Consider the following 17,783-nt stretch of genomic DNA (forward strand, 5'->3'; position numbering starts at 1 on the left):
GGATTGGATTATACGGGGCAAGCAGGAAGTAGAGAGTTTCGGGAGCTTGTACAAGCTGTTGGCGGGGTGAGCGGTATGGTTTAGTGGAAGAAGGCAAGAGACTGCGGCCGTGTGTGACTGTATGCGTTTCTAAATGCTACGTAGTAGATGTTTTAAGGTGGAATGGCTCCAGTACGGCAAAGAAACGCGAAGGGTGCGAATGCAGCCGAGATAGAGAAGAAAATTAAAAGGTGAGCTTAAAAAAACAAACAAAAAAAACGTGCTAATGTGCTCACCTGTGCACAGCTGTACGGTGTGAAAGGGGAGTGTGTGCCAGTCAGGTGCTGTCACCGTGTTTGACCGCGATGAAACGTCAGCTGGCTAAATGCTAAGCTAATGTTAAAATAACACAGGTATAGAGTGTTCAGGTGAACCAAATACTTTGAAGTTGTGCTTTCCTGTACACAGTTTTCTCATAAGTGAATCAATAATATGCACATAATATTTGCATTTCACATATATATGTAGTGACATATATTGACTGAGTATTAATGCCCGGTTCAACAATGATCCAGCCCCAACTAAAAACTTCGTTATTAAGCATGTATTATATGTATATGTACACTGCATATATACTGCTTAAAAATAAATTGAGGAACACTTTGAAAACACATCAGAACTCACTGGGGGAAAAAAATCATGTCATAACACTGATATGGACTGGGTAATGTGTTAGGAGTGAAAGGATGCCAGCTGTTTGATAGAAATGAAAATGATCAACCTACAGAGATCAAAGAAACCCCAAAAAATCTAAGTGGGGAAAAAACGCAGCAGGCTAGTTCACTTTGACAAAATTTCATTGCAGGAACACAAAATAGTACTCAGTAGTTTGTGTGGCCCCCATGCGCTTGTATGCATGGTCCTAATGACATGATGAATTGTAACCTGGGAGATCTCGTTCCACATCTGGACCAGGGCATCACTGAGCTCCTGCACAATCTGAGGTGTGAACTGGCAGCAAGGATTGAACCGAAGATAACGTCCCAGAGGTGTTCTACTGGATTTAGACCAATAGACCTAAATCCCTCCATGGATTTGCCTCCTCAGACTGTCACTGACCCACCCCCAAACCGGTCATTCTGAAAAATGTTACAGGCAGCGTAATGTTTTCCACCGAAGTCTTTCACGCATGTCACATGGGCTCTGGGGGAACCTGCTCTCATCTGTGGGTTAAGGACTTTCTATGGCTCTGTCTAGAGTTCCTACCTGTCTCCATGCAGTTTCCTTCATGCTCTTGAAGCTGTGTGGAATGCAAAACTAGTAAAAAAAGAAAAAAAAAAACAGCCAGAAAAGATAAGATGGGGAAAATGTCAGTGGCCTCTACCTGTAAAACCTGTGGTTCCTCTAATGAACCAGTTGTAACTAATTAACTGACCAGATCAATATCCCAGAATTTTGATGTTATTAGTGTTATTTAGTTTCCACTGATAGATTTCACTATTTCAACTATTTGTTCATCAATTTAAGGCGGTTTTTCATTTATAGCCACATAATTATGTATTTCACTGTTATTGCAAGCTAATATTTCTTTAGCCATGACATTTAATGAAGAATGTCATTTGTTTTGAATTTGCTATGTAGTTTCTGTGCATTAGAAATGGAAACAAGTATGAAACAATACAATCTTGGATTTTCCTATTATACACACAAATGTCAAATAATTACTCAGTACATCCCTCTAACTGTTACCTGAGAGAGAAATGGCTTTAGTTCAACTAAACATGTTATGGAAGTTCTCTCAGAATTCAACTTCAGCTGATTATCTGGAGCTTTTCTCTGTCTTGGTCAGAGGTAATGCGCTGAGGCAGGGATCGTCATGGCGGGGGTCCCGTTTGCTTGTGGCCTTGCTGCTGGTCGCTTTGTCTGCATGTGGGGCGGCAACGTGGCTGTACATGACCTCTTTGGACAGTGACGTCACAGAAACTCTGGTCAGCCAAGGGGAGCTGGTCGCACCTCAGCCCAGAGTCTACAGCGTCCAGTGCTCTGAAGACTATGACAACTACAAACGCTACCCAGGTAAGGCTCCTGTTCTTACTGCATAATGTCAGCTAATCAGCTGACACTCCTGTGCTGTGTAAACATGGCAGGGTTGAGGCTCTGTCTAGTTAATGAATAACATTTTAATCCAGCAGCACATTTTTGGCTTTAAAATCAAACTGGAACTGTTATTATTAGTTTTTCACAATTGCTTTTTTTAAATTTCTCAAATGGTTTGATTTTAAAACAGCATAAGTTTCATCCACTAGATGGCAGCATAGTACAGTATCTCTTGCACATCTCTCTACAAGGCTCTACAAAGCTACAGTGCGTAAGGTGAAGCCCCAAATTTATGTACTTGTACCCAAATATGCTAATTGCGGCCATCGGTGTGTTTGTGGTTTGTATCGCTGCATCTGTGCTCAGGCCTTTATCACGGTAAAAAGAATACAGCTAAGAGTCAACATCGCCCTGTTTTGGAATGAGTGACAGACTTTTTGGAAATCTGCTGCTGCTTGGATTGTGAGTAATGTGGCAATAAGTGATTTCTTTTATTACTTATAGCACTGATCACTCTATTAAAAAACAATCTATTATGCTTTTTCTTTATTTTCTGGCATATATCTACTGTTATATGATGAAGTTAAAAACTTTTGTCAACATGTGTGTAAGTAATCCCTGTAAGCGAAAACTCGAAATGCTCAGTTTTAGAAAGTTTTTTTTTGTTTTCTTTTACATTTTCCTTTGTATGATGTCAGTGGAAATCTGACCTATTCTAGTTTTTATTTTGACTTTCTTTTTAATTCAGTTTAGCTTCTAGAGTGGATTTTCTAGTTTCTCTTCAGTATTTATTGTTGTAACCCTGCTGCTTGGGCAGGCAGAGGACACCTAAGTTTGTGAAGGGGATAGCTGGAGAATGAGGTGACGGAAGAGCTTCAAATCGATACCAAAATCTCAGACGAGTTCGAATCTCAGCGACCTCAAGGTCAGAGGTCAAGTTTTGAGGGGTAGTACTGGCAGTTGCTAGTATTTTTTATGGTGTTAAGTGTTAGTTTAGGTTTTATTATTAGTTTCAGTACTGTTTTTAAAAAAAATATATATTATTCTTCGTAGGGATGAGGAGGAGGAGCCTGATAATGAATAATCTATTCTAGCAAAATAGTCAATCTAGCTGCTAAGCATTTCAGCAAATCAAATATCTTGACGACAAATAATTTTGTCTGTTATTCCAAGAGTATAAGTTCAAAGACTTTCTATACATTTGCATTTTTTTAAACAAACAATATTAAATAAAATGACAAAAGTCCCTCTAACCTCATTAGGCAGTGCTCTGTTCCATCACTAAAGGTTTAGCAGTCATAGTCCAGGTTCAGGTTTCTTTGTGATATATAATACTGTCTTAATGATATACACTCAAACTGGGAGATATAGAGCCTGCTGTCCTGTCCAGTTGTGTACTAAAGTGGTACTGTACTGGTGTGTTGTAGAACAGAAGTTGAGCATATCATGTGCCACTTTTGAGGAACTGTTAATAATCTGCATTCCCAGAAGTCATGGATAATTGATCGAGGCTCGCATCTGTATTTGTTCTCTCTTAAACATGAGGGCTGCCCACAGCTCAAACTGTGCCTCTCCAGTGCCTAAAGATAATGTAGTGAGAAGCTTTAAGCAAGAAACTTGACATGTTTTGGCAGTACTGCTTTTATTATTACCCACTTTCCCTGTCTGCTGACAATTATTTTTATGCTCCTGTTGTTTTTGAAAACCTCTCCTGGCCGTCCTCGCCTCAGGATGCACCCCTCAGAAGTGTGGCCGTGCTGTCACAGACGGCGTGGTGACGAGGGAGGAGGCTCAGACACTCAGGAGGTAAACAATGTCATTCTGAGAGCGCTGTGTCTCAGTTTCCTCCCTTCCCTGCTACCTTTGTGCTTTTCCCCTTCATCATCTTCTGTGTTTTGCGGTGCAGCTGAATTATTCTCTGTGCTTTTGTCTCTGGCACACAGGTTGGCTGAGAGGGGACTGGCTCTGGCTGGGTCAGAGGGAGGAGTGAGTATATCCCCAAATAATGCTGTTGGAATAACATGACAGTGAAGCAGGGATAACCCGGCTATCTCTGAGACAGCAAGCTTTCAACAAGTGCATTTATACAGGATTAAATGGGTGGTTTGTGTTTTTAATACTAATAAAGCATGAAATACATTAACAAACAGCCTTTGAAATTAAAACTAACATGAGAAATATGGACGTCACTCCAAAACATCCACTCCCACCTTGTTTACTCAGCTTGAGTGTTGATTGTATGTTGCATTATTATGTGTCCTATAACTTGTAATGAGAGTGCATTCATGTGCAGTGTTGTGAAATTCATCCTATCGTGGTAAAGTTTCATTTTATAGACATTTCAGTCTCTTTATAGATACAGAAGTATTAGAGGAACATGACAGAATCATTTTTTTATTAGTAGTGACAGTCTAGTAAGACTGTCACACCTGGATCAAAGTGACAAAAATGTTATACAGGTATGTGGATGCTTATATGCAACCCAATCTCAGACCACACAGTTTAATTTTATCTTATCTTATCTTATCTTATCTTATCTTATTTAGAAAGAGGGACAATGCATATTAATGAACATTTTAACAAATGCAAATGATTATAGCCTATACCCTTAATTTCCATCTGCAGACCCTCTGGCAGGTTGGTGTTACACACAAGTTAGTAAAAACATACAGATACACTATTTACAGACAAAAAGGACAAAAACAGTGATGACATCATATTAGAACAAACAATGACAAGAAGAGTGGACAGCAGAGGACAATATAGAGAACAATAACGGAAACAAGAAAAATGTAAACATTTGTTTTAACAAACACATTTTTCTTTCTTTTGCCAGGAAAATGAGACCTGGGCTCAGGGATTTATTGAAATGTGCAAATATAGATGGAAATGCAGTTTATGAGGCAAAAACAATTCTTTAAAGCTTAAAAGTCAGTATTTGTTTGACTGCTTTATTGTGGGTTTTGTTGCAAAGCAGCAATCTGCAGAGGGCAAGCTTTAATACAACAAGGTAAATGAACACCGAGGGTGACTATGAGCCATCTCCCTTCAACTTTGTATTCTACGTCAAAATGATCCCACACTGTTCGGATGATTAATGTATGCATTTGTCTACATCCATCTGGGAGTGTGAGCAGAGCTTTTGAATAACCCATCCGTCTTTAAAAAAAAAGAAAAAGCTGACAGGGGAACAGAAGGAAATCCAGCTGTTTTCTTTGTTTTTCTTTAAATAAAAAAATAATTGAATCTGTCATGGGCTGTGTGATATGTAAATGAATCGGTATGTAATGGCTTCTTTTGAGAAAGTCTAAACAGTTTTCTTAAACACCCGGGCACTGTAGTTTTTAGAAAACTAATTGGTATGTGGCACATGTATTAGGAATTAGTGTCTGATAAAGTTTTATCAGCAGTTTTAGTAAGTCTGTTCAACAACAGGAATGTGTATGTGCTGTCTGTGTTTTTGTTGGATGTGAATGAAATAATACTCCAGTATGAACGTAGAAACCACCACTGCTGTAATGGGCCCTCTCAGCACTTGAGGGCAGGCTTGATCAATAACTAGAGCTTTGGCTCTTTTGCTGTGGAAGATGAAACTGGGACTGCCTGGATGTTCCGGGCACTCTCCAGTAATGCTTTGCGCTCCCCCCAGGCCTGGTCCACAGCCAATAAAGGAGCTGTTTATGGAGTGTTAAGACTCTCACATGAACCGAGGGGAAGCCACAGAGACACTTCTTTGAAAATGACTTATTTTAGATCAGTGTCCCCGAGGAGTTGATAAGCAATAACAAGTAAAGGGCAGAGGGAGAACGCCACAAAAAGGCCACTGAGGGATCAGTGTTGACCCTTGAAACGGTCACTGTGTCATGCTTGTACCAGTGCACATCAACACTTTGGAATTATTTGTTCAGCTGACTTGTTTTTTGTTGTTATTTTCACACATTCCAGTTTTTTTTGTTTGTACCCTGCAGGCCTCCATACTGGACCTGCACTCTGGAGCCTTGTCGATGGGAAAACAGTTTGTTAACATATACAGGTGGGAAAGTACATCAGTTTTTTTTTATTTGTTCTTCTATAGATCGACACAGAAACTGTGTAACAAACATAGACTGTTCGTTTTTATGAATGGGGAAACTATCCATAGAGGCCAAACTGTGTTACATACCAGGCTGAAAACATTTTAACATGCTAATTTATGGGGACTGACTCCGTTTTGGGACTGCAGATTTTGGCACTTCTGCATTGGCTTCATTTTACAGCCCTAGACACTCGGTGCTTATGTCTACAAGGTTTTTCCAGTTTGTTCCCCAGCAGGAACCGCCTACAACATCATGTGCAGAGATCTAGTCGTACTATCGAGTTGACAATCAATCTTCATGATGACGGACTCTGTGAGCTGAACACTCCAGGTTCAGCGACCCGCACAAATCTCATTCATCACCGCTGGTACAATCAGTTTTCTGCCTCAGTTTCCTTCCGTCGCGCTCTAGTCACATAGCGCAGGTGGCTGACACGAGATCCTCAGGGACCATCTGGCTGACTTTAATCAGGAAACGGTGACGGTGGTACTCCCAGCTCACTTCCCAGCTCACTTCCCACCCTGTTAGCCTCCCCTCAGCTGGGGACTTCCTCATGTGAAACGTTGTTCAGAATCTGTTGCGTTTGGACGGTTGGGTGGGAATACCTGTCTGGATAATAGTGCACTGTGCTGTGAAATATTAATTTCTCCTAACAGATCCCATCTCCTCTGCTTCCCCCCCTGTCCTCCTCTCTGTGTTTGTGTCTCTGATCGGCTGTGTCTGGACCTGCCTGTGGTTGTGCGGTGGGGATGTGACTGCAGGTATTTTGGGGAACGGCTCAAGGATGTATTCACACAAGAGGATTTCCAGCTTTACAGGTGACGAAGGAACCGTTATTAAAAATCTTTCTGTATATTTTTAGAGTTTAAACCAAAAAGAGACACCTGAATTTTTAAAATGGTGACATACGCAATGTTAGTTATTAATACATGTCCTGTTTTATTCGCATCGATAATACACAACTATTACGTCATTTAGATGTCCACATATTTCGCTTTCGTTGTTCCCCATGTGCACATACAACCTTTCTATTATTAAAAAGTAACATAGAACTAAAAGGACTGAACATTGTCACAAACCTTTTGCTAATAGCAGTTTTAGTTCAGTTCAGTTCATTTTTATTTCAAAGATTTCAAACATGTGCCTTCACAATCATTTCATTATTTGTTTGAAAAGGAGTAGGCAGAAGTATTTAATTATTTGTCCCTACCCCCTCAAGTTTTACTTCATTTAATTTTCTTTTAGTCTTAAATTAAACAAACAACATATGAAGCAAAAGTAAAGCAAAACAAAACAAAACATAAATCAAAATCAAGAAATTAGCAAGCCCCCCACAGTATAGTTTCTTTCATATGAAAAATACAGAATGTGTATATTTGCAGATACACAAACAAACCAAAACAAAACCCCCCAAAAAAGAACCACAACACCATTACCAGCAACATTACCGTCCTGGGTTAACCCCATTTTCTTCATTCTTATACTTATTTAAAATTAGGTTTTTATATTTTACTTTAAACTGTTTTATGTTTTTACTTTCTTTTATTTCTTCTGTTAGACTGTTCCATAATTTAACTCCTGCAATTGAGATAGACGTAGTTCTTAAAGTTGTTCTAGCACTTTGTATTTTTAAATTCCATTTCCCTCTTAAGTTATACCCACCTTCTCTTTCGATGAACAATTTACAGATTTCTTTTGGAAGCAATTTATTTCTTACTTTATACATTATTTGCGCTGTTTTAAGCTTCACCAAGTCTTGGAATTTAATAGCTTGCATTTTGACAAAGAGTGCATTTGTATGGTCCCTGTACCCCACATTATTTATTAATCTAATGGCCCTTTTCTGTATTATAGTTATTGTTTGTGTGTTACTTTTGTATGTGTTTCCCCAGACCTCTACACAGTAGCTCATATATGGCAGTAGTAAAGCACAGTATAAAATGTGTAGTGCTTTCTGATCCAACATATGCTTTGCTTTCTCCAGGACGGCGATGCCCCGTGCCAGTTTCCCCCGAACATAAGTAATATGTGGCTTCCAACAGAGCTTGTGGTCAATGATCACCCCAAGAAATTTTATTTCATTTACTCTTTCTAAATATACATTGTCAACACATATTTCTACTTTGATGTTTTTCTTTTGGTTTCCAAACAACATAAATTTGGTTTTATCTAGATTCAATGATAATTTATTTATATCAAACCACTTCTTTAATATCGTTAATTCCTGTGTGATCATCTCCAAAACCTGTGGCAATTCCACACCTGAACACAGTATATTGGTGTCATCTGCAAATATTACAAACTTTAAAATCTCAGATACTCTGCAGATATAATTTAAGTACATAATAAACATTTTTGGACCCAGTACTGAACCTTGAGGTACTCCACAAGCTATATCCATCAAATTAGATTTATATTCATTTATTTATACATATTGTTGCCTATTCCCTACATAGCTTTTTAACCATTCCAAAACCACTCCCCTAAACCCGTACTTTTCCAGTTTTTTTAATAGAATTTCATGATTAACAGTATCAAACGCCTTCTTTAGATCTAAGAAAACGCAGAGCGCATACCTCTTATTATCCATACATTCCGTTATCTTTTCCATTAAATCTATCAGTGCCAAAGCTGTTGATCTGTTGCTTCTGAACCCATACTGACTATCTGTCAGTAATTCATATTTTTCCACAAAACTGTCAAATCTTTTTATGAAAAGTTTTTCCAGTATCTTAGAGAACTGGGAGAGTATTGACACTGGTCTGTAGTTTGTAAAATGATGCCTTTCACCGGTTTTGTAAATGGGGATAACTTTAGCAACTTTCATTTTTTGTGGAAAAACTCCTTTTTGAAACGACAACTTGAATATATATTTTAATGGTTTTACAATACCATCAATAATTGTCTTTACTGTTACCATATCAATATCATTCCAGTCTGTACTGGTTTTGTTCTTAAGTCCTCTAACTATGTCATAAATCTCTTTCTCTTCCACTGCTCTTAAAAACATTGAGCTACTATTCCTTTCAATTATTTTCACCAGTGTCCCTTTCTATTCCATCGACCTTTATTTCTTCTGCCAGTTTTGGCCCTATGTTTACGAAGAATTCATTAAAGCCATTTACTATCTCTTCCATGTTATTAATACTTCTTGTCCCTTTTCTAAAGTACCCAGGGTAATCATTATTCCTTGATTCATTTTTGATTATACTGTTTAATACATTCCATATATCTCTTGTGTTATCTTTATTGTGTTCTAACCTTTTAATGTAATACTCTCTTTTACAGGATCTCATTATATTAGTTAATTTATTTTTGTAAGTTTTATACTTCCTTTCAGTTTCTATTGTTCTCTTTTTTATGAATTCTCGATATAGGGTATTCTTTTTTTTGCTGGCATTTTGTAGTCCTTTAGTCATCCATGGTCTTCCTGCATAGTTGTGTTTCCTATTGATTTCAATTACTGGGCAGTTTTTATCAAGTAATGTGTTAAATCCTTCGTAAGCTTTATTAACTTCTGTTTGTTCATATACAATATTCCAATCTTGCTTTAAAAGTTCATTTCTAAGACAATTTAATGTCTTCTCTGTTCTTATTCTTTTGTAAATAATCTTGTGTCCATCGTTGTTCACTTTATAATGGCAATTATAAGATGCAAAGACTGGTAAATGGTCACTTATATCATTGATTAACAGCCCACTTTTTATATTTCCTTCTATTATATTTGTAAATATATTATCTAATAGAGTTGCACAATGAGATGTTATTCTGGTCGGTCTTGTTATCATTGTGGAAATAAACCCATGCTGTACATGGAATCAATAAATTCTTCTGTGCTCTTATTATGATTTGGATAGTGCTAGTGCTCAAGCGTTTGTGTAAATATCAGTGCTTGTTGAGCCCTGCAGAGCTTTATTTGGGATATTTTTTTAAAAGCTCGAGCAGCGCTGCCTGACAGTGTCATAAATCATTCTGTTTGAAGAAATAAAGTCAGAGCTTTCAACTTGTCATATTCTGTCTGTTTTTCCCCGGTAGAGATGTGCGTGGGCGAATCCAGGAAGTTATCGCTCAGACGTTTGGTTTGGACCCAGCTTTGATGTACCTCACCAAGCCCACCTTCTTCTCCAGGATCAACAGCACGGCAGCCAAGACCCAACACGACGAGTACTGGCACCCGCACATTGATAAGGTAAAGCACAAAAACCGGATCCTCGTCTGTTTTTCAGAACAAGCAAGAAAAACTAAAAGAACCAGTCTGACATTATGTGTTGTTGTCAGCGACGTTACCTCATTAAGTTTAAAGCCCTCCACAAGGTAGGTTTCATAAGGTAGGCTAATTAATTCATCATTAAATTAACAGAATAAGGAAATAAAAATGAATTTTTACTAATGTTAGTGAGTTATCTCTGTCCGTATCAGTAGTCTGTGCAATAGAGGCAATTAATGAATTTTATATTGTGGTATACACTCACTGGAAACCTCATTAGGTGCATCTGTTCAGCTGCTTATTAATGCAGATATCTAATAAGTCAATCACAAGGCAGTAGCCTAATATATTCAGGCATGTAGTCATGGTGACAGCAACATGCTAAAGTTCAAATTGAGCATCGGGATGAGGACGAACGGTGACGTGAGTGACTTGGAACGCGGCATGATTGTGAACTTGTTTGGGTATTTCAGAAACTATTTATGAACTGTGGATTTTTTTCCCAATCAATCATCTCCAGGGATTAAAAATAATTTTTAAAATCAGTGGTTCAGACTGGTGGTGGTGTAGTGGTGTGGTTGATATTTTCTTGGCACAGTCTGGGCCTTTAATACCATCTGAGCATCATTTTAAAACCACGGCTTAGCTGAAAATCGTTGCTGACAGTGTCCATCCCTTTATGGCTACAGCGCACTGATTGTTGCTTCACCATATCAAAAAGCTAAGATCCTCTCAAACTAGTTTGGATAATGATCAGTGTATCTGGAAATGTTGGTTTGTTCAGATTAGTAAACGCAGCATTGTTAAACTCAGCTAAATCTGCTCATTTTACCCCACTCGTCATTTAAACATGTTTATATGTTATACAAACCAGGGCCAAAATGTAATCATCTGCTGTTAAATGGTTCTGCTGGGAATTGTGTTCGGTGATATCTTCAGAGGTTTGGCTGAACTGTAAACAAAGTCCTCTGGTGTACCAGTCAGTCTACCTTCCAACACTCACCGTGTCCTTGAGGTTTAGGTGGTGACAGAAAGAATTTGATTTCACATACAAGCCGCTGAAATGAGTTTCCACAGGGGAGCTGATCTCATCTATACATACAGTGTGAGAAGAGGGTGGAGGTAGGGGGCGGGTGGACGCCTTGACACAGTGGTGCATTTCTCCAGGATTCACTGAAAAATGCTGCACTTGTACATTTGTTTTAGTTGGTATTGATGTAAAATTGAAAAAACTCACTCGCCTCAGCTTTGGTTTGTAATAAGATGCTAATGGCTGCAATGACAGCCTCAGGGCCTGAATGATCAAGACTGTTTATAGACGCAAAACTCAGAGCGAATATTAACAGGACAATTTCAGTGCCAAATTGCTGAATTATCGAGATAGCAGCTAAGTGCAAAAAAGCAAATGGTTTCTTTTTGAAGGCTAAAGTCAATTATCTGGCAGAGAGACCCCCATAGAGGCTGAAGATCAAGTGAGATTAGAAAACAGTGGCCCCATGGATTTTGTGTCTCCAGTGATTCCATTCAGGTTAGTAAAAGGGTGTATCTCATTATCTCCAGGCTTGTTGAACTGGGTGGGAACCTTTTTGCAACATCAAAGCAACAACAAAGCAATGATCTCAAGGCCTCTCCACCCACATCTTGTTCTCACTTAAAATGTATTGTAGACTTTTCTGAAATCCAATCCAATTTTATTTATAAAGCACTTTAAAATACCCAGCACAGGAACAAAGTGCTGTACAGAAAATAAGTTAAAACAATAGAATAACAGAAAACAGCAAAATAAATAACTAAAACACATAAAACATAAAATTAAAACAGCCCTATATTAAAACAAAAACAAGATAAAACAGCATCGAATCACCTAAAAACAACTAAAATAAAAAAATAAAAAACCAACATCTCACGTGGTGTCAAAGGCCAGGGTAAAGAGGTGGGTTTTCAAGAGTGACTTAAAAACAGATAAAGAACTGGCCTGTCTAATCTCAAAAGGAAGCTCGTTCCACAGTTTTGGAGCTGCTACAGCAAAAGCACGATCTCCTCTAAGTTTACGCACAGTCCTGGGTATCTTCAGGAGCAGCTGATCAGCTGACCTGAGAGAGCGGGTGGGTGTATAAGGCTGTAGCAGCTCAGAGAGATAAGATGGAGCTAGGCCATGGAGAGCTTTAAAAGTAAATAAAAGAATTTTAAAATGAATCCTAAAAGAAATGGGCAACCAGTGACGTGAAGCTAAAACAGGGGAAATGTGCTCAAACTTTCGAGTGCCAGTTAAAAGACGAGCTGCGGCATTTTGCACCCTCTGTAGATGACTAATATATGATGCGCTGACCCCAATATAAAGTACATTACAGTAATCCAGCCGAGTGCTAACAAAGGCGTGGATCACTGTCTCAAAGTGCTGCCGCGAAAGAATTGGCTTTATTTTTGCCAGCTGCCTGAGGTGAAAGAAGCTAGATTTTACCACTGCCTTAATTTGATTATCAAACTTCAGATCACAGTCCACTTTGACCCCCAGGAAATGAACAAAGATCTGAATTTCTGTTAAGCTCAGTTTGTTTGCTACTAGGTCACTTTCAAAGAAGAGAAAGTTGTCAGTACTGGAAGACTTTTCCTTCTACCTTTAAGCGAGGTTGCAAACATGTAGTGCCAAGCCCACTCCGGTCTGTATCTGCCACATATGTGATAGTGATGGGAATTCCGGCTCTTTTTAGAGAACCGGCTCTTTCGGCTCCCAACCGGCTCTTCAGGTTGTTTTGTTGCTTTAATTAATTAATTATTAACAACAATATAAAATTATGCACAAAAGGAATTACTAACGTTAACAAAAGTGGTTTTATTTATATATGTTTATATATAAATATATACAGTGGCCCCTAGAGACAAAGCACGTACAAATTCCAAAGCACGTACCCCCAAACCCAGGTCGATTTTCAGAAAAATCAAAGGATTGATTTTAAGTGTGCCGTATTTTCCCAAACAAAACGGTATTAATGACGGCCCGCTAGCATACTCTACCAAAAAATGCTTTGTTGTGTATCTGACGGACGAAAGCTAAACCAGTTCCACACCACTGAAGTTGCAGCATTTTTACAAACCAATTCTGGTTCATCCGTTTCATTCAACGATCCGCTTTCACCCTTCTCATTCTCCGTCGCCGCCATGCTTTTTCCGCCATGTGCGTATGAAAACAAAGGCACTGCGCATGCACGCTTTACCCATATTCTATCGCGATATTTCATTTTCTTATTGTTGCCCAACATTATACCGGTATTACCATGAACGGTATGATATTGCCCATCACACCAAACACTTTGGTCCTTCAAATGAACAGGTGCAAAAAAGAAACCAAACACATCAGATATCGCAATAAAGCTATTGCCAAATAAAGGTAACCTGAAGAACAGTGAAATTGAGATGATTTAATAATTAATAAATAAATAAATAAATAAATAAAATTTCTATAATTAATGAATTAATTAATATATTAATATTTTTTGATCATCCCTTATACCATCAGTTCAGCAGTTCTAAAACAGCTGCTGTTTCACATTTAGACATGGTTTTGCATAGATCATGGCTTCAAATAGGTGACATTGCCCTGCAAGGCAGGTTGTTAATTTCCTGTAGCCCATGTCTCTGTTATGTAAACTCTTCACATCCTACATCATTCAGTCATAATTTCTATTCATGAGGTGCAGCTTTAAAGCTCGCTGCTTTAATCTCGCTCTTTCATTTTAGACTTTGGTCATTGTCATGAGACATTTTCTGCTCTGCGTTTGAAAGAAGACCTTGAGGCAATTTGAGTTAGATGTGTTTTGATAGGAAAAGACCAACAAACTTTTCATGGCTTACAAATTATGTTATCAAGAGTGAAAAATGTGTTAGTAAGTAAATTCTGAAATGAGTTTTCTTATTGTAAGAATTTATTATTGTATTTTTTTTAACGTGTTACTGAAGAGCTGGTGAAAGAAAAACACTTTAAAATTTAAGAGATGTCCCTGAATGCTGCTTTTGCAATAGTGTTTAAACTGCACGTCAGTCTGAATATTATTCTGTGGTTCTCCTGCTACACGAGGCAGAAACGACATGTTTCTGTTATGTGTTCACTTTGCTTGTGACGATCGTGCTATCTTTCTAAGGCGATCGTGGCTCAACAGTTGGGAGTTCGCCTTGTAATCGGAAGGTTGCTGGTTCGAGCCCCGGCTTGGACAGTCTCGGTCGTTGTGTCCTTGGGCAAGACACTTCACCCGTTGCCTACTTGGTAACGGGTGACCACTCTGACCACCAACGGGTGGCCCTCTGACCACCCGTTGGTGGTCAGAGGGCCTCGCCTCTGTCAGTGCGCCCCAGGGTGGCTGTGGCTACAATGTAGCTTACCATCACCAGTGTGTGAATGGATATGGATATGTAAAGCGCTTTGGGGTCCTTAGGGACTAGTAAAGCGCTATATAAATACAGGCCATTTACCATTATTCTTGTTTGCTTTCGCTTCATCCTTGGTGTATACTTAACACCTAATGTGAGGCCTGTGGCCATATTAATATTTGCCACCTTATTGTCTCCTGCTGGCCTTTGACAGCTGGTAAAACTTAATCAGAAAGAGCCACTTTTTCCCCTCCATCTGTCTCTGCTGCTATTTTGGGGCTAATTGGCCAACCCAACTCTCATTTAAATGTAAATGGCCCTTGGCTGTCTTGTCGGTGGTCGATTTTTCTCCCCATCGATCATAGCACTGATACGGTGTCATAGCAGCAGTTGGGGTGTGACAGCACAGAGAGTGTGTTTTATTTCATATCTGGAGTTGTAATGAAATGGGATTGAAGGTGAAGACACGAGTGTCAAGTAGCTTGTTCATTCCTGACCCTTCCTTGCCTTTTGCTGGAGTAAAGCTGCACATCAACTTACTAACACGGTAATCACCCTGGATTTACCCTGAAATACAACCGCTCTCATGCACCCACCAAGGATAATTGCACTCACTTCAGACAATGTTTGCAACTCCACCAAACAAACGTATTTTCACCAAACACTCAGATCTTTTCACAGCCTCAAATAGCACCTGGTCCATTTTTTACAAAGGCTGTGTCACACTGTATCACACGAAGATGGCGTCTTGCATACACTCATTATTTGACACTGACAATGGGTCAGATGAATGTGTGTTGTGACAAACATATAAAATGGTGCAGTTCTGATCAGCCCCACATCAGTTGAAAGGACATTGTTGTGTGTTTGACTCATCCATGACCCACCAGTGTTCTTAGTTATGAAGTGTATCTGTTAAGATTGTTTGGTACATGTAATGCAGTCATTCTGTACCCTTAGTAGGAAAAACAGGCTTAAAGCATAACGTTTCCACCTCTGTGCTTGACTGTGGAGATGGCGTACTTTGGATCCCAACTAGGGAGGATCAGAAAGACGAATGTAACAACATTGTCATCCCCTATGTAGCCAGTGTATCGCAAAAAAACTCAGGCGTGACATCCCGGTGTACTTCAGGCCAACCAACGACAACCAAGACAAAAATCCTAAACACAAACTTAACAATGTAGTGTACGCTGTACAGCATAGCGAGGAATGCCCAGACGTCTACATTGGAGAGACCAAACAGCCACTTCATAAATGCATGGCACAACGTAGAAGAGCCACCTCCATGGGACAAGACTCGGCTGTCCATCTGCATCTAAAGGACAAAGGTCACTCTTTTGAGGATGCCAATGTTCACATTTTGGACAGAGAGGACAGATGGTTTGAAGGAGGAGTGAAAGAAGTCATCTATGTCCACTGTGAACGACCATCTTTGAACAGAGGCGGTGGTTTACGACACCAACTGTCTGCCATCTATAATCCAGTGTTGAGATCCCTTCCCAGACACCTTAACGCCCACTCACATCCTGAGTCATGTGACCTCAGGAAATCACATAATAGGCTGGGGCTAGGTTTCACAATGAGCTCACCCGAAACGTTGGCTGATTGTGACCTACACCCGTTTTCACACCTTGGCTCGTGTGATTAGGTAGAGGATCATTAGGGGGTCCTTTTGTCTCTCTTGGGGGGGCACTTCCACAGGGTTTAAATCTGGGACTCTCCACCATTTGACCTAAGAACCGAAGAAGCTTCTTGGATGAGAGGTGAAACGTCTTCAAGCAACTTAAAGAAGTTCAGATGCTTTTCTTTCCAAGCTCCTTAGACTCCTTTGGATCATGGAACATTTCTCTTTCTCCAAACGTGGCGGGTCAAGTTGTTGCCAAACAGCTCGATTTTGGTGCATTAGTGCATGAATTCTAACTGCAGCACTTTCACCATAGCTCCTGTAAATTATTTAGAAGTCAGCAAACTTGTGCCTTCTTGAGCAGGAGACCCTGCAGGTGTGTTACCAGTTATGGACCACCTGCCTTCAGATCGTTATCGTGTAGTTTTGAGCTAATTTACCTCCTTTCTCATGATCATCCTCACCCCATCAAGGAAGATTGATGGTCATTTTGTTTCTTAAAGTTTTTGAATAATCGCAACAACAGTTCTCACCTTGTTTTTTTTCTTTCAAAAATGACCTCCGACAAGAAAGTCTCATTTCTGCTGTTCAATACAGAAGAAATTTAAACTTTTAAAATTCTGCCAAATTGCAAAACGCTTGGCTGTGTCTCTAATAAAACCTCTGTAACATTACTCTGCTTCACTTCAGCAGTATCAGGTAATGTTCATATGTTGATTCATGGTTTTCCACGTTAGCCAAAAATAACATCTTACATAACATGATTCTAACTTCAGGCAGCTTCTCAGTCCCCATGGTTACACTATATTTCCATTTCACACTCTTCTCTAACTGGAGAACACAGACGTTCGGGCACACGCACACAAAGAGGCAAATGTTCATGAATTGTTAAAGTTTCCTATTGTAGAACTCGATTGGAAACACTTACGAGCGCTTTGTGAACGATGCCGGTTTGACATCGTTTCAGGGATTCATAAAACTCTTAGCAGCTAACTTTTGTTCTCTCTTTGAAGTGAGAGCACTCTTGCTGTGAAATAAGAGAGGCAGCCGTTTCTTGTTCCCTCTCAGCTTACTTTCAGAGGATATATTAAGGTTTTGAGATCAGACGCTTTCACGTTAACACTGTTATTAGTTGTTCTGCAGAAACAGGCAACAGTTCACTTCCCATGAATAAAGCTTGCTGCTGCTCAAAGCGGCATTATTTTGACTTGTATTTGAGTGATTACAGATACGATGGGGGGAGTGGGAGGGAGGACCTGGCAGCAGGTAATCTTTGAGAGACGTAAAAACAAAGCTCTTCTTTTTCCATATGAGCCGCTGACACAGTGGGCACAAACAGGTGGCTGCCATCCTGCTGTGGGAGAAGCTGTGTGGTGTATACACAAAGGAACTTCACAATGAGTTTATGCAGAAAATAACCAATCCGCCTGCC

At 39.4% G+C, this 17,783-nt stretch overlaps 1 protein-coding gene across 1 annotated transcript in view; it reads left to right on the forward strand.

Moving 5' to 3' along the window:
• The first annotated feature begins 40 nt into the window (after positions 1 to 40).
• Positions 41 to 17,783, forward strand: part of ogfod3 (2-oxoglutarate and iron dependent oxygenase domain containing 3) — a 36,038-nt gene continuing 18,295 nt past the window's right edge. The window contains exons 1-7 of the mRNA XM_085170088.1: positions 41 to 230; positions 1,829 to 2,055; positions 3,807 to 3,882; positions 4,020 to 4,062; positions 6,045 to 6,109; positions 6,914 to 6,970; positions 10,188 to 10,341. Coding sequence (XP_085026214.1) covers positions 163 to 230; positions 1,829 to 2,055; positions 3,807 to 3,882; positions 4,020 to 4,062; positions 6,045 to 6,109; positions 6,914 to 6,970; positions 10,188 to 10,341 — 690 coding nt within the window. The 5' untranslated portion in view covers positions 41 to 162. The remainder of the gene's footprint in view (positions 231 to 1,828; positions 2,056 to 3,806; positions 3,883 to 4,019; positions 4,063 to 6,044; positions 6,110 to 6,913; positions 6,971 to 10,187; positions 10,342 to 17,783) is intronic.

The sequence above is a fragment of the Neolamprologus multifasciatus genome, chromosome 8, assembly GCF_963576455.1.
Source record: "Neolamprologus multifasciatus chromosome 8, fNeoMul1.2, whole genome shotgun sequence".
Lineage (NCBI taxonomy): Eukaryota > Metazoa > Chordata > Actinopteri > Cichliformes > Cichlidae > Neolamprologus > Neolamprologus multifasciatus.